The 20,244-nt window shown below is 42.1% G+C and overlaps 1 protein-coding gene across 5 annotated transcripts in view; it reads left to right on the top strand.

Annotated features, from left to right (window-relative positions):
- The window catches only part of DPP4 (dipeptidyl peptidase 4), an 86,649-nt gene that overhangs the window by 42,924 nt on the left and 23,481 nt on the right, over positions 1 to 20,244 (top strand). For all 5 annotated transcript variants that reach the window (XR_013172807.1, XR_013172808.1, XM_077154009.1 and 2 more), the window contains exons 10-18: positions 2,728 to 2,840; positions 10,694 to 10,829; positions 12,899 to 12,943; positions 15,063 to 15,170; positions 15,443 to 15,510; positions 17,069 to 17,122; positions 17,523 to 17,644; positions 18,725 to 18,772; positions 19,016 to 19,114. Coding sequence is in view for 3 of the 5 variants with exons in the window: in XM_077154009.1 (XP_077010124.1) it covers positions 2,728 to 2,840; positions 10,694 to 10,829; positions 12,899 to 12,943; positions 15,063 to 15,170; positions 15,443 to 15,510; positions 17,069 to 17,122; positions 17,523 to 17,644; positions 18,725 to 18,772; positions 19,016 to 19,114 (793 nt within the window). In the remaining 2 variants the exon portion in view is untranslated. The remainder of the gene's footprint in view (positions 1 to 2,727; positions 2,841 to 10,693; positions 10,830 to 12,898; positions 12,944 to 15,062; positions 15,171 to 15,442; positions 15,511 to 17,068; positions 17,123 to 17,522; positions 17,645 to 18,724; positions 18,773 to 19,015; positions 19,115 to 20,244) is intronic.

The following is a 20,244-nucleotide window of genomic DNA, read 5'->3' as shown; positions in this document are numbered from 1 at the left end:
TCTTATGAATTATAGATAGCTTAAGGGAAAAGAGCAAAGGATTTCTTATATCTAGAAAACAGAATATTAAGACATCAGCAATAATCCAACTAAACTACAGTTGGTCTTTATCAGTTCATCTAGTCCTAGGAGATTAGTGCCCATTCCACTCAATCTTTGTTAGCAATCTCATGACCCATTGCCATCTTTGCTAAAATCCTTAAAATGGCCATGGTTAACTTACTCTTTTACAAAACGGGCAGTTCTGATGAAAGTTCATTACAAAAATAATGTAATTGAGAAAGAAGTTTATTTCTGTGACCTGTAATTTTTTAAAAAATAACTGAAATTTATGACCAATAATATTACTGTTGTCTAATCTATACAAGGAAGTCTCATGGACAGTGAGGATATTACCACATCTCTAAGGACTTTACACAATTTCTGAAATGTTTATAGTAATAGCATTTTGCCCATATAAATTTAACTAACAGAAAAGTAGAAAATCCTACTTAATTTGACAACACGTTTCATGTAACTCATAATATATCAAATAAATCTGGTTATTTCTAGCTAGTTTGCTAGCTGACAGAATGCTATATACCAGAAATGGAATGGCTTTTAAAAGGGAAATTTAATAAGTTGCTAGTTTACAGTTCTAAGGCTGAGAAAAATGTCCCAATCAAACAAGTCTATAGAAATGTCCAATCTAAGGCATCCAGGGAAAGATACCTTGGTTCAAGAAGGCCGATGAAGTTCAGAGTTTCTCTCTCAAGTGAGAAGGCACATGGCGAACACAGAGATTCTCTCTCATCTGGAAGGGCACATGATGAACATGGTCAGGTTCCTCTCTCAGCTGGAAGGGCACATGGTGAACACAGTGTCATCTGCTAGCTTCTTCTCCTGGCTTCCAGTTTCATGAAGCTCCCCGGGAGGAGAGCTTCATTCCCAAAGGTCGCTGGCTGGTGGACTCTGCTTCTCGTGGCTGCATCGTTCTCTGCTTTCTCAGAATCTCCTGGCTTTCTCTCTTGTCATTCTCTTTTATAGGATTCCAGTAAACTAATTAAGGCCCACGTGAATGGGTGGAGACATGTCTCCACCTAATCCAGTTTAACAACTACTCTTGATTGAGTCACATCTCCAGGGAGATGATCTAATTACAGTTTCAAATATACAGTTCTGAATAGGGATTAGAAGAAACAGCTGCCTTTACAAAATGGGATTAGGATTAAAACATGGCTTTTCTAGAGTGCATATATCCTTTCAAACCAGCACACAAGGTAAAAGGACAAATCCTTTATGATTTTTTCCTCTCTGGAAAATCCCAAAGATAAAGTTTGAGATCAATAAGATGTTATTTAGCATTTGATTTGGGGAAAGCAACATATCAAAATTTGTTAGGTTTGCACATTTTGTTAAATAGGAAAATGGGTCACTGTGCAATAATATATTTGGTTTCCTAGTTAACCAAAGTGTCAATAAATATCAATAAGAATATTACTCAGATAAGACATAGAATCTTTGCTTTCTAGGCAGATTACTCAGATGGTTGAGAAAAAACTTTTACAACCTCTTACTAAGAGCAGACCACTACTTCAAGAAAGCTTCATTTTAACAAAAAGAAAACCAAATTCTAGTTTCACATGAGGATACTGTCTGATTAGAAAACTCTTAAAAATCTCATAAGCCTATCAAGTCTTAGCCAGCCTTGACCAAGGCAAATACAATTTATTTTCCATAAATATTTTACAACTTTTATATCCATTTAGGTTTTGTCCTACACATTCCTGTTTCTCATTCTGGGTCAACCAGTCTTTTTATTTTAGGACAAAAACTATTCTTTTTCTTTAACAAAGCACATCCTTAACAAAACATACCTTATAGGTCTGAGTACTTTAAATTATCAAAAAGATCACTGAAAGTTTCTTTTTAAAAAATCCTACATAACACAATTATTATTGAAATACAGTTTGTCAGAATAATAACTCAATTTGGTTAGACACAAATTCACATTTTTCATCGCCTTTTATCAGAAAAGCTGTGTAAACTTAGGAAGAACATATCCAAGTAGAATAAAATTGTGCTTCTATTGTACTTAACATTGATAATTTAGGAGGTAGAGCTGCTTTTATTTAACCAACAATAATAAAGTACACCTGTTTAAGTGAACTTAATTTTTTTAAAAATGTTTGGCTTTACTTTTATGAATGCCTTTTTTCATTCATTAGGAATATTAGAAATTTGGTTTCTTTGATTTGCAGGACTTTAGGAATATTAATTTATATATAAGCACTAATTTCTCTTTAAGCCAATCTGAGTACAACTTTTTAAAAGATTTTATAAGTTAATTTGATGATACCATCCGGTGGTAGGAAAATATTATACCTCAAATATACAGACGGCACAAATAGAGAGGCTATAGCTTTAGTTTAGAAATGTTCAGCCATGAATCAGACATAAAACACAGAAACACAGACTGCATAGAAAAACAAAACTCACTAGTTTATTATAAGCTCTTTAGTAGATTCTGAGTACCGATTAGAGGAGGCATCTCATTTGACCTAAATGTGAAACGGTTGCATTTGGTGATTTTCCTTTATGTTTATTTTATTTATATTAAAGTGTCGGAATATGTTTGCTTGTTATAATGTGTAATGGCCTCAATGCAGACTTTATTGTATGATTTTAAATTTGTGCAATGATTTATGTATTTTATGAATACCGATTTCATGAGTACTTTTTTCCTAGGCAGGTGCCGTGAATCCAACGGTGCGTTTCTTTGTTGTAAACACGGACTCCCTCAACCTGACCACCAATGCAACTTCCCCAGAAATCATTGCTCCTGCATCTTTGTTAACAGGGTAAGACTCTTGATCTGAATGCTTGGGATATATATGGGTTCACAGTTCCTAGGGAGAACATTTAAAAATGAACAGCAGAATCAGTGGCAGCATCCCAGCCTGGGGGTGCTCGGCAAACAGGCAAGACAGAGTCCCTGGTCTCAGGGAGCAGACCCTAGAGCTGGGAGAGGCAGCCAACAACCAGGTGAACTGAAATATCAAATGTCAAGTGGCGATAAATGTGAAGGAAACTAAGGCAGGATAAAGGGGAACAGAAATGGTGGGAGGAGGTCAGAGAAGCCTCTGCTAAGATGAGCTGTGAACAGTGATGGGTTAAAAAAAAAAAAAAAGGAGGAAATTATCCAGCTGGGTGGCTGGGGGTGCAGGGTCCAGGGGAAAACCAACTGCAGCAACCTGCAAAAGGAGCTGCTTGTACCTTAGGGGGACAGCGAGGAGGCCAGGCGATGGGAGCTGCCTGAGTGAAGGGGGAGTGATGGCGGGGCAGCTCAGCAAAGTATAGAGAAATTCAGGGAAACTGTGCATTAGATATAAGAAACCCCTTACCACCAGCCTTCCTCAAGATGTCAGTTGCTTAAATGATTTTTGGTGGTTTGAAATTCTGCCATCAAGCACCCATAGTCCCTAATTTATTTGCCTGTAAAAATAGCCATCACACTGGGTGCAATTCATGGCTATCATGCAGCTCTTTATTCATTTCTATGACTTATGTTGGCCTTGCTGTTTTAAATAGCAAATAGCATATATCGGGGGTGCAAGGGTAGTGCAGTGGTAGAATTCTCACCTGCCATGCAGGAGACCCAGGTTCGATTCTCGGCCCATGCACTTCCCAAACAAACGACCAAACAACCCCCCCACACACATACACACACAAAAGTCAGCAAGTGGTGCTGCAATAGGGGGATACTTACATGGAAAAGGAGTGAAATGTGATCCCCGCCAAACAGCATCCAAAAAAAAAAAAAGATGTATATATCGAGCACTCGCTATGTACCAGATAAAGGGTGGTATCCAGGGCAGTATCACAGGCTTTATCTTATTACCCTTTAAAGTACTCTCTCTTTACAACAAATTATTATTGCATGCCTGTCTGACAGATAAGAAAATTAAGGAAATGCCCAAGTAGGAGTCTATACAGAAACCTGTCTTCTGATTTGAAAGCTAGGTCTGTTTAGCACTCTGCTCCCTCCACGTGGGCCCAGCGATGGCTCTTCAGACCAACATTGGAGGAATGTGGAGGCGCCCCCTTTCCCTGGGGCTGCGTTCACTATAGCACACGCGGTACAGGCTTTGCTCAGTTAATTGGCTCGGGCAAAAATAGCTAATTGGTTCAGTCAAATAAAGCTATATTAACCTAGTCATCTAGGGGAAAATCAGTTATCAGTAAACTAAAAAAAAGAAATTATTCCAGCATTTGTCCAAGAATGTAAAAATTTACCCAGAGATTCTAGAATCTGCCCTTTGTCCCCTCCAGCCATCTCTTCACCCAACGAAGCAGCTACTCGTTACACTCACAAATTTCATGAGGGCTAAAACTCTGTTGGTGTAGATCTAGGACCAGGTGAAGGATATAAAACATTCAAATAAAGACTCCAGGACTGAATTTTACTGCGTTTTTAAAAGAGGAGGGGGAGGGCGGGCCACGGTGGCGCAGTGGCAGAGTTCTTGCCTGCCATGCCGGAGACCCGGGTTCGTTTCCTGGTGCCTGCCCATGTTAAAAAAAAAAGGGGGGGGGGGGAGATGGGTTTCCCATGACCCCAGGGATCAAAGAAAGCCTCCTGGAGGCTGTGCAGTTAGGACTCCTGCAGAGCACAGTGGCTGACTGGACGGGCACTGCAGGGGGGAAAGACCCCAGAGCGTGGGAAAGCACGACGAGGCTATCTAGGAAAATACCAGCAGGGCCTGGGGTGACTTTTTCATCTATAACAGATATCTGTCTGCAGGCAGGATGCACCATGACCTCTCCGCTCTGTAAAATATTAGCTCTGGAAGGGGCTTTAGACCTCTCCAGTGGTTTACGAAATTTTTGCAGGATCCGGAAACCTTTGTTCAAGTGAGATGTACTTTGTTCAAAGGCAATGCCAGAAAATTTTAAGATAGCTGCCCAAGTTGGGCAGACCCCATCATTGGCCACATCCTCTCATGGAGATCATCTCAGAAGCTGAGACAGAACCAGAAGGGGTTCCAGAGCACAGTCAGAACATTACAGTGAGAGCCCCCGTCCCCACCTGCTTCTACACAGGTGAGAAAAGTGAGGCTCAGAGAGGTTAAACATTTGCTTAAGGTCACACAGCAAATTAGAGCTGGGAGGAGGACAGAGGCCTGCAGACTGCCAGGCCAGAATACCTGAATAATCAAGTTAAAATTAATTCAGTACTTGCTGTAGGCTGGGACTGTGTTAGGTTTTCTCTCATTCTTTCTCATTTATTCCCCACAAGCACCCAACAGTATCATTTTCATGGCCATTTTATAGATGAAGAAACAAAGTCTTTCCACCTTAGGAATGAATTTACAAGGCACAGTTGTGAAATGTGAAGCTCAGGATCCGTAAGCAATTCTAAGGATTTATTTTTTACCCAATATGAATCAATCATTGTCTTTATTCTTTGTAGTTCTTTCCCCTGCACTCATGATGAGGGCAGCCTCACTCACTGGGTGTTTTGTGTAGAACCAATTTTACCAAAGACTCTTAAGGTTTTTAAAATATAGCTCTGGTGTCTGTTGATATCAGGAAGGCTGCCGCTTTTCTAACCGGGCTCTAGTAGTTTATGGGGAAAACCTTCTAGCACGTTGAGATGCACCCACTTCTGGCCACATATAAAGGTCTGGCAGTGCCAGGTTAATTCAGGCAAGTTGTGCCTTTTATTAAATGTCTGGTGTCCTCTGCTATGTGACCCGGTAGTTCACTAGTTCCTGAAATGTGAGACAATACCAGGATCAGCCCGTTTCTGTCCTCTTTCATGAATATCATCAGAATTATCCCATTGGGCTTTGTCTTTGAAATTTGAGCAAATCCAGTTCTATGGGTGGATAAGACTGATTTGTGGTTTTGTAAGGACTGGACAGAAATGGGTGGGAATGTTGCTTCTCTGATAAGTGAGAAGGACATCTGGTCCACTCTTCCAACAACCCAAGCCTGAACCCAAGCTGTTTTTCTGTATTGACTTCTTACACTGGGAAACTAAGAGTGCAAAACATTTGAGGGAAAGCAACATATCATGTGAAACTGTAAATCTCCTGTTATATGCAGAGTGGGTTTTAGAGTCACCCACTTCACATTGCCCTTTTGAAGTAGAGCAAGTTCCACAGGGCAGGGTCCACCCTTGCAATAGTATCCCCAGAGTCTAATAGGCACCTGGGACATCAGGGAGCGGCCAGTCAATGTTTGTAGACTAAATGAACAGCTCAATGGATGAACATCCGGAGGCATGGCTGGATGGGTGAGGTGGCTCCCTCTGGTGACTCTGGGTATATGGAATAGGAGTTCGTCTTCCAGTCCCAAAGATGGCCTTCAGTATGACCTTGCATAGCAGCCTCTCTTTTCTACCTCCTCCCAGCTATCTGCTTATTCTGCTAGAAGAAGGGGGAGGGCCAGTTCTCCTGAGGCAACCCCACCCAACAACTGCTGGATGGCTGCAGGGGCCCCTCACAGCCAACCCCTGACCTGCCCCAGCCTGTTCTCTCTGGTCTTCAGGGACACAAGAGATAGAGACTCCCTGTGTATCCTCTGAGCAGATGATTTCCCATGGTCAGAAAAGTGGGGACATCAGGGCCTGGGAGCATCAGAAATGAACTGACTGGACTGAAAATACGCAGAATGTCAGGGATACCTGCTATTTAATAAGAAAGGAGGCTGGATTAAGGTCTTGCATTGCTGTGGATATTGCATCGATCAGATTTCCATCTCACCCGGACCACTCCCCTCCCAGCAGTCTGATGTCAGGGAGGGCTGGCATCCCCTTCAGGGCAGAGGGTGGCATGGAGCCCATGGCCAGCACTGGCAGTGCCCCCACTTCCTCGGGTGATGCACGCAATTCGTCACTCCATGGTCTGCAGTTGCTCTTCGCAGGTTTTTTTCTCTCCTATAATCCTTCTAGTTAGTCAAGGTGTACCTCATTAGAAATATCCCTACTCTACTGGAAGGCACATTTATACAAATCAGGGGAATTGATGTCACCCAACAGAAATTTATTTAAAAGCCTGCTGTTTGCAAAGCAATGTGCTGAGACAGGCAGCCACTTTCCAAAGGGATTCCCCATAGTAAGAGTTTTAAAAGGCAAGTCTTTCTCAATGCCTTCAAATATGACTTGCTTTATAAAATTCAGTTTATACACAACCTCCAGGAATACATAGATTTCCCTGAGTAGGAACTTCATGCTTAACAGGAGCAAAAAGGTATTTAGCAAAAGGACAGGGGAGGGTCTACATAGATAGTGGCTAAGAACATGAAGTGGGAAGCCAACTGCTTGGTTCCATTGGTTTGAATCCCGGCTCCACCACTCCCTTGGGCGAGTTACGTAACCTCTCTGTACTTGCATTTCCTCTTCTGCAAAGCACAGGCTGTAACAGTTCCTACCTCATAGGGTAGTTGTAAGCTTTATGTAAAGCGCTTAGTACTTCCTGGCACGCAGCTGTTTCCACGGTGTGACCTTATTATTATGATGTCCAGAATTCTTCCTTTGCTTTAGTCTTAAAATAAGCCATATTTCTCTTGGGCTCATCCACTTTTATAAGTTAGAAGAGCTTGTTGAATCCCTACGTCCAACCAGAGATAAGCAGTCACCTGCTCTTGGGTCCCACCTCCCCTCCTCTCCAACCATCGACTAAGGAAAGCCTTTTGTGGATTTGCCACTCCGTTTCTGTCGAATGGCTTTGGTATGCAGTGCAATGCATACCTGATAATCCGGCTTGCTGAATCTTTCTGGTCTCAAGTGGGGCCTTAAGTCTCTCAGTAAGAAGTGCAATTGAGCTGTTGACCTCCTTTTACCTTTTCCATGACTCACTGATACCTCAACCTGGCATTATCTTGGCACAGGGCTTGGTTATTCACCTTCACTCTGTCTCCCCTTAATTCCAAACTCTTAAGGGAAACTGCAATTGAAGAAAACTATGTTTATAAAAATTTGAAAGTTATTGACTGTCCTATTGCTAAACCACCTTTATGGAGTACTTGGAGGGTATAGAGTACATTTGGGCAGTGGAGAGTGACAAAGGTGGAGAGGATACAGGTTCATGAACCCTTGATCTAAAAATGAGCAGGGAGATACCTAATGCAAGTGAGCTTCCTGGCAGACTTCCCAAATTCCATTACAAGTTTTCAAATGAGGAAAAGGTACATTTATGGTGTTGATTTCTGAACTGGAATTATGATTTATGGCTTTTAGTAGGTAGAGCTACTTTGTATCTGGTGATGAGCTAATCATGTCAAGGAGTCTCTACCTCATAAAACACTCTAAAAAAAAAAAAGAAGGCTGTTTCTGGAGTGCAGTTTCCAACTATGCCCATGGAACCCTCAGAAATTGCATGCATCGTGTGTGAGGAGGTGGGCTTTTTTCCTCAGAGAGAGATACATAATTTTCTTCAGATTCACAAAGGGAATGAATAATTAGGGAATAATAATAATTAGTCACCCAGTACTAAGTAGTTTTTTCTACTAACAGTCATGAATTACACTAAAAAGCAAAACAAAACAAAAACCACTAATGTAGAACACACTAGGCCTGTGGGCCGCCTGTTTTTGTCTGGTTTGCAAATAAGAATTTGTTCTTTACACTCTTAAAGAGTTGGAAAATATCAAAAGAAGACTATTATTTCCTCACTGGAAAATGGTATGAAATTCAAATTTTAATATTTCACTGCAAGCTCGCTACACTCCCCCTTTCACAATCGACGGTGCTGCTTTTGTGCTCCCAAGGCAGAGTTGAGCGTTGTGGCTGCAAAGCCTGGAATATTTACCAATCTGGCTCTTTACTGAAAAAGCCTGCCAACCCATGGCCTGGAAAGTTAATTTCAAAACGTTTCGTCCTCTATCTTGTTTTTCGTTCTTCTGTCCTTTTTTCACGTGCTAGCACCTGTCCTGGGTTGGACTCAGATAGCCTTTCCGGTTTCTCATTAACCCTCCCTGCAGTGTGTACAGAGTGGGAGGGAACAAGGCGTCCTGGCTCGTGGCATGGGAAGGGATGTTCACAGCTCAGACCCTGAGCCCAGCAGCCTGTGATAAACAGGGGAGACTGGTGACAGCGGTGAAGAAGGAGGGGCTTTCCAAGGAAGCGTCACAAACAAGGGGACATTTGGGCTATGACCTAAAGAAGTCAGAGAGCAGCGGTCTTTCTGCCTGAAGGAGGCTGTTGAACAATGTGGGGTGGTGGCGGGGAACCCTCAGTTTGGGAACAGCAGCTACCCAGCCCAGACGGCGGATACATCTGCGAGACGGCAGAAGGGGCTGAAATGAAGGAGTCTGTATTTGTGGACATGTGGTATTTGCTGCTGGGTGGAGGGCTTGGTCTCCTTTCAGGACCTGCGGCTTGCAGAGGGGCAGCCCGAGGCCCAGCTGTCAACCAGGGGTGAAAACACACTGCGACCCAACCGTAAAAGGGGGATAGGGAAGTCCTGAGAGGACGAAAGTGTCTGGCCCAGAGTCTGATCCATCCCAAGCGCTCAAAAATACTTGTTGTCCGGTTTTTAGTGCCTGTGAAGGGAATGGAGACAGAAAGTGACCTGTGAATTCTGAGGAATAGGAAGGATTTTTCTTTCCTCGTCTGAGGGCCTATTTGGTGCCAGGCATGTCTGGTCGGCCCAGGGACTACCCCTGAGAACAATGCAGATGCGGACCCCATTCCCAGAAACCGTGTGGTCCTGTAGGGAGAGCAGAGGGACGGGAGGAAGGGGTGGGCTCAGCATGGAGGGAGCAGCAAGGGGGGCGCTTCAGAACGGGTGGGGCTGGGAGAGGCCACGGGGCCAGGAGACAGGGGCGACCAGATTTGCTCAGATGCCTCTGGATAAAAGGAAGCGAGCCTTTGAACAGACACTGGACAGGAATGAATTAATAGTCATCCCAAATCACACGGAAAAGGGGGAAAGAAGAAGCATAAAACAAAGAATCTATCCAGAGCAAATAATGTTAAGGAGGCAAACAGAAAAGTAAGTAATGAAGTCCATGCATTGCGCCATAAATCAGGAAGTGGTTCCAAAAATTTTTAAAGGTATGTGTTGGGGAGGATGCCTTGCTAGAGATATCTCTGTTTGGATTGATGTTAAAATACCAAAGTTTCCTTTCATTTCTTCACGTCATTCATAGTCTGACTCTTCAGAAAAAAATATATAGAATACAATATCTTGTTTTTCAAAGCATGTGGAGGTGTGAGCCAATTATTTTCCCCATTTGAAGATGGAGAAAAGGTCAGCTTAAAATTCCAATAGGAGGAATTTTCTAAAGAAGCATGTCAGATTACCAGGAAAAACTAAATGGAAGCTGGTGCTGGTCCCACTGCAGCGTTTCCGCAGGAGAGCAGCGAGGAGGTGGGAAATCATCACCCGTGATCAGCTGGCACCACTAAAGACCAAACTGAGGACCTGACAGGCCCCGAGTGCTTGGTTTGAGTCATGTATCCTAAGCTGCTCTATGATGTTAGCTGCTGTTTTAACTGTCAGATATATTTTAATTTCTATTCCAAATTAAACTGTACTTTTAACCTTAATAAAAGGTAAATAGTAGGGTACTAAATGATTTCAACGACCAGTTGAATTTGTACTTCCCATTAAACTTGATTTCTTTTTACTGTTGCAGAGTAGAATTTCTACTTGTACCAAGGTGGGGAAATAGCTATTCATCCTCCCTCCACCACTCTTCCTTCCAGAGATCGCTACCTGTGTGATGTGACGTGGGTGAGTCCAGAAAGGATTTCGTTGCAGTGGCTCAGAAGAATTCAGAACTACTCGGTCATGGATATTTGTGACTACAGTGAGCCCAGCGGAAGATGGACATGCCCAGTGGTAAGACTGAATGGGGCTGGCAGGTTCTGCTTCTAAAGCTATGTGGGATTGGAGGGCTCTGTCAGATCAGGATTGGGAAATGAGATTTGGTCTCTGTTATCGAGTCTGTCTGACCCTGAGGCTGTGGGTAGGACATAACTAACTTTTAGATAACCTGATTTCTGGCAGTGCTTCTATTTCTCCATTGCTCACTAGTCATACTGTTTTAGTCACGGATGCTATGGCTTGGGAAAGGATGGGGAAATGATTAAAAACCCAGAAGATAAAATCTGATGTCAAAATTCAGAAAGTCAAAGACTGAATTTAAGGTCAATGAAGAGTGTTCCAACAGCGAAAGTACAGAAAATGGGGGATTACTGGCTGAGGGTATGTGGAGCCAACAAATGCCAAGAGTCCATAAATCCATTACCATACTATGAGTGCCTTTAGGCAATTAACAGCTTTAGAAATTAAACTGAGCACCGCCAGCCTAAGAGAGGGCCACATCGAGGGCAAGGCCAGGTGGCGTGCATCCAACCCAGGGGTGCCGAGGAGTTTCCAGCCAGGCTGGTGGATAAAAGCCCTTTGGGAAGCCTGAGGGTGTGTTCTGGACTCCCAGCAGCCTCAGGAAGGTGACAGCCTGGTGGAAAGCTGCCTGCAAGTGCTGGCAAGTGCAAGGACACCTCTGCAAGCCTCCTTTCCTGGTAGCAGACCCTGAGGCCACACACATACCTGCCCTGCTCCCTCCCCGGTTGAATGCAGGCCCGATTCTTGTCTCAGAAAATCTCAGCACCTTATAACTTGATTCTCTCCTTAATTTTTTATGCAACAAGCATTGAAGGCCCATTGTGTTCCAATTCTGTGTTAGGCTCTGGGTATAAAAAAAAAAGATGAGTAAGCCAGCATGCTGTCCTTAAACTGTTTATGTTCTAATAGGGGACACCATTAGGAAAATAGCTAATAATAGTGCCCAATTACTGAGCACTTACAGTATGCCAGGTGCTATGGAAACAGGTTCAGAAAGGTCAAGTAGCGTGCGCAGGCCATCTATCTAATATATGACACCACTGGAACTTACACTGCAAAACCCAAGCTCTTGGCTTCCTGCTGATTAAATTATCATGATATCAGGATATTGTGCTATTAAAGAGCATAACCAAGGTACACAGGGAGTGTGGGCAAAAGGAGTTGAGGGAGCAGGTAGAGTGGGGTGATGTGGGAGAGGCACGGAGCAGTCTGGGTAAGTCGCACTGAGCAGGGCACATAAGGACAAAAGGCTCATGGAGGCAGGAGGCTGTGCAGGGGCAGGGCGGCCTGAAATCGCCTGGGGCCTGCGGGGTCTGTGGGCGCCTGTAACTGCGGGTTGGAGGAAAGGCACGGTGGTGAGACTGGGGCCAGAGATAGAGGCCGAGGCTTGGGTATTGTCCCCAGGAGTTTGGTGTTATCTTGAGAGTGATGAGGAGCTACTTCAAGATCAGAAACGGGAGAGTATCTTAATGAGATGTGCTTTGTTAACAGCTCTGTCTTGTTCCAGTGGGAAGTCAGCTGGGGGTTGGGTTGGAAGAAGAGAATGGTGGCAGGGTCCCCAGTGAGGAGACCACAGCAGGGGCTCAAGGGAGACTGACAAGGACATGAACTGAGTCAGTGGCAGTGGAGAAGGACAAGAGAAGTCAGAGGAGTAGACCCCGCGGGGCTAGGAGTGTTGACTAAGGAGAGCTGGGGTTGAGAATGACTTCAGGGTTTCTGACTGGTGTGAGTGGGTGCCATAAACTAGGATAGGAATGAAGGAAAAAGAAGAAGCTGGCCAGGATGGAGGGCGTTATCTTTAGCTCTGGACATGTCCAATGTAAAGTACCAGTGGCGCTCGCCCGGCAGTATATGGATCTGGGTCCAGGACAGGGCCCTGGACGAGGGATGTGAGTGATCTAACATGATTACACCAAAAATACTAACATAAATAAAAATATATGAATGGAGACAGTTTCCAGTTATTTTATTACAAGTGCAGTTTTGTTTATCTTTAGTGGCTAAAGAACTGAGCTCCTCATCTCACTTCTCTTTGAAACTGTCATTCTACTTCTCCCCTCCAGGCACGGCAACACATTGAAGTCAGTACTTCTGGCTGGGTTGGAAGGGTAAGTGCTTAAGAGTTATGCAATTTTACCTCATATGGGTCAGATACTCAGTTTACCTAGTATAGATCAGATACTCGGAGCTATTTAATATTCAGGCATTCAAAAGTAAGTCCCTATGTTATTTGTTGCTAATACAGATATTAGTTTGCTTGTTTCTGAAAATATTTAAATGCTGCTTATAGAGATATGTTTATGGAGACTCCATAACATACTCAGTTGGAGAAAGTGAGGGGCTAAGTGGAAAAAAAACAACAGAAGAACAGATAAATACAACACACATTCTGGGCAAATGGTAACTCGCATTAAGTTAAAAAGCCACCACTGCTGAAAGGCATCGGACCCGCTGAGTGGGCTTGTCCAGCTCATATGTGAAGTTATGTGCTTTCAAAGCAGAAAGCACGTTTTCGGTCCGTGGGCTGCACAAACACCTGAGAAGACCTGCTTCCACCCAGCGGAAACTAGCCGAGTGCACGCCGCCCCCGCTGGGCAGCTCTTCTGGAAAGCGTGCTCAGTGGGTCGCGCTCTCCTAGGCCCCTGGAGGCAGCCCTTTACCCAGGGACGCACCGTGACCCTCAGAGACTTCTTAGGCTTCGCCCTCCCGCATTACGCAGGGTGCAGAATAAGCCCCGAGTTCCCACACGGTGTGAAGCGAGTCCAGTGGGGGAGCTGCGGCTATCAGGGCACCTTGGGTCAAAGGTAACCAATGAATCTCAACTAATTTTTATGACCATTTCCACTAAGCCCACTTTAAGAAGGAAACGGAGTGAAACAGAAATGCAAAGATTTCATATTTTTTGAGCATAGAGGTGAGGCGCACCCCCGCCCCCACGCCCACCCCACCCCTGCCCGGGAACGTGACCGCTTCCAGCTGGGCGCGGGATCCCGAGAGCGCTCATATGTCCTTTATCTTCAGGCATTGATTGGGCAGAGGGGAGAGGTTTGCCAACATGAAAAGTGGTTTCCTCCATGGCAAGAGACACGCTACACTTCCTCACGACTCTTTGAAAAAAATATGTTTTTTCCTCTCTGTATTTAACCAGACAGATGCCACTTTTCACACATTTCTACTAGGCATAACTCCATCCAGGGGAAACAGGGAAATGTATTAAAAAGATAAGGCTGTGAACACAGGTCTAGAGAGGGGAATGTGTTTCAGAGCTCTGTAATGAGAACACCAAGTGCACTGCACGCCTCAGCTTGCTCCATAAATGAATTCGCTTTGAATCACTAAATAGAAAAGGGAAGCATTTTTCTTCCTTCCCAAAGTGGGAGCTGATGAGAGGGGAAACGTGGAGGGCGAAGTGAACTACTGATTTTAAAAGACCATCTCCTACCTGCTCTCAAATGTAGCAAGGAAAACGAAATGTAAAGCGACATATTCTTTTCAGGCTGGGACAGACACTCTTCTGCGTAAACTACATAATTTTCTAAGTACTATCTTTTATTGAATCATAAAAACTGGAAATTTTGTTCTATATTTCTATGCAACTATGCTTTGTTTTTGTAAATTACTGATCTTATTTAGCAAATTGAAAAGGCTTATAATAAAAAGGATAGCTATATGAATGTTTCAATTTGAAATATACGACAGACACTCCTTTTTGTATCTGGTCCAAAATGATCGAAGACTTCCTAAGTCCAACTTTCAAAAAGGAATGTATATAAAGAATAGAGGGGGAAAAAATCCCCTCTTGTTACAAAACTCCTCCAAACCTGAAGCAGTCAGAAAATATCAGTGGATTTCAAGAAAGCACATTTGTGACACTAACGAAATTGTACTCCTTGAAACTGAAAGGCTAATTTTTGAGCCCGAGTTATCTTCCATAAGAGAAACTGCCAAAGGATAACAGTAGCCGTTTCTGTTTTTTGAGCGCCCAGTGCTAGCCTCTTTATTGCAATTTCTCATATACTCCTCACAAAACATAGCCTTATGATTTAGGCTTTTTTGTCCACATTTTATTGGAGAATTTTCTTTTGAAGCAGTTTAGTTTCATTTGGCAAGTAAATGAAGCATGGATTTTTGAGCATTGGTTTTGGGAAGGAATTTCTAAAACTAAAGTTGGTACTGAAATGAGACTAACGTACTTAATGTGCTTTTGGTTTTTCCGTGATTTTATAGTTTAGGCCTGCAGAGCCTCACTTTACTTCTGATGGTAATAGCTTCTACAAGGTCATCAGTAATGAAGAGGGCTACAAGCACATTTGTCATTTCCAAATAGATAAAAAAGTGAGTTTTCTTACATAATTTATTTCAGGTTGGTCTCCTATTTTTTTGAAACTAAGTTGAAGTGGAAGTCATTTGGTAAAATCAACCAGTGTGCACAAATGATCAGACTAATTCAAATTCCTCAGTGGTATATGGGGTGGAGTGGGATGGGATGGGTAGATCCAACAAGACAACCTGAGATTATTTGAGTTCCTGATACAAATGACTTTAATTCTCTGCTCAACTTTAAATCTTAAAAAAAAAAAAATCTCTTTTCAAAAAAACCCTGTCAGGACTGCACATTTATTACAAAAGGACCCTGGGAAGTCATCGGGATAGAAGCTCTTACGAGTGATTACCTGTGAGTATTCTACTGCTCTCTACACTGTAATCCCTTTCATTATAGTCACACCCTCTTTGCCCAGAAGTAGGGAAAAATCTCCTGCAAATAAACAGCAGTCTATTTGGAATGTGTTCAGTACTTTTTTCTTTTCTAACATACGGAAGGCTTAATGATTTTCACATATGCTTAGCAGATTTGATACCATGCCACCAACCAGCTCTACCTCTTGCTCTTACCTGCTTTACATGACAGGAGCTGGAGCCACTTTTACTTGAATGGGGAACACTGAACGCATCCAGGGGCATTGTGGCACATTCCAGCTGGCACTGAAGCCTTGGAAGTCGTGGAAAGGCTATTTTGTCTGACCATGTCTACGTCCTACTCTTTGGAAAATTGCAAATCTTTGCAGAGGCTGTCTGTGTATCATGCCATTAGTTGACGGAAAATGGAGCATTATTTCTCATTAAAATTTAAGGCACTTTTATAATTTTTTATTGGTTTCACTAGAGAGGAAATTGCCACCCCCCAAAATAGTCTTTCTTTTTTTAAATTGAGGTAACATATATATGAAACACAAAAGTTCCCCTTTTTACCATTTTAATGTAAAGTTCCGTAGTACTAATTACATTCACAATGCTGAGCTACCACCACCGCGGTCTGTTCACCGTGACTCCAAACAGAAACTCTGTGTCCATTAAGTCGTAGCTCTCCATTCTCCCTTTCCCCAGTCCTCACACCCTTTCATCCTACTTTCTATTTCTATGAATTGACTTATTCTAGATATTTTATATAAGTTGTATCAGACAGCATTTGCCCTTTTGTGTCTGGTTTATTTCACTCAACATAATGTCTTCACTCAACATAATACATCAGAGCATGTAGCATGTATCAGTTCTTTATATGGCTGAATAATATTCCCTTGTATGTATGGTCCCCATTTTGCTTATCCATCTTTCTCTTGATGGACACTTGGGTTGCCCCTACCTTTTGGCCATTGCGAATAATGCTGACATCAACTTTGGTGCTCAAGTAGCTGTTTAAGTCCCTGCTCTCCATTATTTTGGGCGGTATACCCAGGAGTGAGTTGCCAGGTCACGTGGTAATTCTATTAAACCTTTTGAAGAACCTCAAACTGTTTACCATAGGGGCTGCTTTTGAAGGCCCTCCTTAGATGTGGCTCTCCTGTTGTCAGGAAGACGGAGGAGTTTATATTATACAACAGAAAATATGGAAAATAGTGTAGAAAAATGGGGTCTCAGTTTCAGGCTCGTGGTCTGGTTGTCGTTTTTGTTTTCTGTTTGTTTTTTTTTTAATAAAAGACTTCTTTTTCATTTTTATTTATCATTTTAATTAAGGAAGAATCCCTGAGTTCACATATTTTAGTCTCCTAAGAAATAATCTCCTGTTTCAAGATGGGGAAAAAAGGCCTCTGTTCTGGTATGTGAGGTAGTGATAAAATAAAGGCAAACATTAATGCGCATGCATTGCATGTGCACCATTTTTTGTGTTGGAAGAAATAGAGTGTTTTAGGCTTTTAAAAATACATAATTAATATATATATTTTCTTTTCTTCCAGATACTACATTAGTAATGCATATAAAGAAATGCCAGGAGGAAGACAACTTTATAAGTAAGAGCTTTATCAAGTTGTTGATTTGAGTCTTTTTGACTGCTGAATAATTTCTGGACTCTTTGTTCCTTGTCCAGTTAGAAACTAGTATTCAACTGCAATTACTTTTAAGTGATTTTATTCCTTAATAAATCAATTTGCATTTAGCAAAAAAAAAAAAAAAAAAAGAAAGAGAGAGAGAGAGAGAATGACCTCATAGGTCTTTTTGTGATATTTCCAAACCATGTGAGTTGAGGGTTATTACAAATTAATTCAGTTATTTTTCACATTAAAAAAAAGGCTTTTGAGGATTGGTTTGGCATTCTCATATCTTCGATGACACTGGACTATGCCTTTATTCAGTTCCTTTCTTTCATTATTTCTTCCATCAAGCACTGAACTTCCATCCTTGGTTTTACAGAATCCAACTTAATGACCCCACGCAAGTGACGTGCCTTAGTTGTACGCTGAATCCAGAAAGGTGTCAGTACTATTCAGTGTCATTTAGTAAAGAGGCAAAGTATTATCAGCTGAGATGTTCGGGTGAGTGTGGACTGAACGTGAGGGTGGGCAGTCACTGCTGGATCTCACAGTGTGAATTCAAAGGTGATTTTTCAGACTATCCAGACTCAAAATAAAGAAATCTCCAAAAAAGAGATCTCCAAGCCAGTTAGCTGGATTTTCCTTTACCATCATATTTTCTTTACTATTACATTTTTCTTATGATTCTTTTCCTTTCATTAGCTTTTATTGGGCCTGTACTTTTTACTAGGCACTGTGCTAAAAGCTCTATATTTACTATCTTATTTGATCTTTTACAAAACTGTTGAAAGTAGATGCTATTATCTTCATTTTACACATGAGGAAATTGAAGGTCAGATGTGTTGCTCCAAGTCACTCTGCAAGCAAGCCAGAATTCAAACCCAGGTCTTCCTGGTGCATTTACTGTGTTTTTGTTGAAGTGTAAAAATTAATATCCTCACCCAAACGCTAATAGCATTTCTACATGTTTTAGTCGGTTGGGATAAATAATGAAGATAAGTGCTTGTGAGAACAGTGCTTCTGCATGCCAGAGAGGAATCGCTTCTCAGAGTCAGGTGCAGCTGTGCAGGCTGGGCTGGGCTGAGTGGGCGAAGCAGGAGCAGCGGGGAGGGGGAGGGGGTTGGGGGAGGGGGTGTGTGCATCCGCCCCTCCCCCAAGTGAAGTAGCTCCAGAGCTCTGAGCTAACGAGGGATGGTGTTGATCATTTGTGGGGTCACAGATTTGGGGCCGGGAAGGATAGCTGTGCTCTTCGGACAGCTCAGTTCACAGATGAGCCCAGAGATGACACCGCCGCCGAGGCTCCCACAGGACTAGAAGCTGTGGCCCCCTGCCCTCTTCATTCCGCTGCTGCGCCCTGTGGCTTTCCAGTAATTCCTTATACTCTAATTACAATGATTTTAAGGAAAATGGGAAAAAGAGGTTATAATAATAGCTAACTTTTGCTGAGCTCCTCATCCACTATGATACTGTGTTCTATCAAAGTTGATGGTAGCTATGATAGTTTTGCAAAGTAATATGCTATTGTCCTTTTTTTATTTAACACTCATCTGAAACATTTTTTTTCCCTGATTATGTTAACAGGCCCGGGTTTGCCCCTCTATACTTTGCATAGCAGCAGCACTGATAAAGGTATTTTATCATATTTCCCCTTTCTTTTGTTTTTAGGAAAATGTGTGAATAGGGCCAGCATGCACTTAGTATAGCGCAATTTTCTTTGACTTTAAGGTCTCTTAACAATGACTTCAACACAGGGCTTTTAACCTGAAGTATGTATAGTCTGATCAGCGAATTGGGTATTTATTCATTATTGAGTTGCATAATTCACATTCTTCACATCTTAACGAATTACTGCTGTCTCGGGCATTTGTTTAGAACTGAGAGTTCTGGAAGACAATTCAGCTTTGGATAAAATGCTACAGGACATCCAGATGCCCTCAAAAAAACTGGACTTCATTATTTTTAATAAAACAAGTAAGTTAAATAACAATTGAACATTTCTCCTAGAATAGCTTTGTGTGTGTGTGTGAAAACACCAATGAAATATAACTGAATTGTGATAATTTGATGTGAAAAATATGCATTTTTGTTTTACATACAAATCTATTTTAGAAGGTATTTTTCCATGAAAAGTTCTGCACAAGAACTACTGCTTTTATAGTCTTTTGTCTTAAAATAGAATACCATTCTATGTAAAATTTATTCTGACAAAATGAAAGGTATTTGGAGAAAATGCACTATTGCTAATTCAGTTTCATCACATTAATGACTCTACTTCACTACTAAGTAATAATTGTGCTTTTGATATACTAGTATGTTCTGTGTTTAATCTAAAGAGGTTGTGTCTGAAATGATTGTATAAAAAAATTAGGGTCAGCTATAAAATGTTGAAGCTTCAATCTCAATGGAGCAATCTTGAATCTTTCCTAATCGTCCCCCCTCCCTCCACAATTAAACTAGCTCCTGGCCTGGTAGTTTCACCATGGGTTATTTATATGTAAGGACCACCATGAACAATAGATTTCATTTGTTTGTTTGTTTGCTTTGATTTGTTTGTTTGTATTCCCCATTAATGACTAATAACATGGGGGGAAGGGATACATTAGATTGATGTATTTTAAGTTTATTTTATTTTCAATTTAAGATAAACATACACAATAGTCAACTCACCTAATTTTAGATGGCAGAAAAAACATTGGGGAAGTACAGGGTACTTCTGAAAACAGCTTAGAGAGATGCTACTCAGATGGAATATACACATGTATCACCTGGGACTTGGTTAATGGGCACATTCTGATCCAGCAGTTCATAGTGGGTCCAGGATTCCACATTTGAAATCACCCCACAGGTGATACTCTTGCTGCTGGTCCTTGAACCACACTTGAATGGCAAGAAGCTTAGAACTTTGGCAGGAGCTGACATTGACAACCCAGTGCAGAAAGTGTTGAACTCTGAGATGATGTTCTATTTTAGTTGATTAACCATAGGAATCCCCTAAAGGTTTTAAGGTCAGAAAAAACAAAAACATGATTAACTGGAAAACTTGATAAGTATTATAGGACGCAACTGCCAGAGGCATAAGGTCCAGGTGGGAGGTGATTACA

The sequence above is a fragment of the Tamandua tetradactyla genome, chromosome 3, assembly GCF_023851605.1.
Source record: "Tamandua tetradactyla isolate mTamTet1 chromosome 3, mTamTet1.pri, whole genome shotgun sequence".
Classification (NCBI taxonomy): domain Eukaryota; kingdom Metazoa; phylum Chordata; class Mammalia; order Pilosa; family Myrmecophagidae; genus Tamandua; species Tamandua tetradactyla.
The sequence above is the reverse complement of the archived record's forward strand: the minus strand, read 5'-3'. Positions and strand labels throughout refer to the sequence as shown.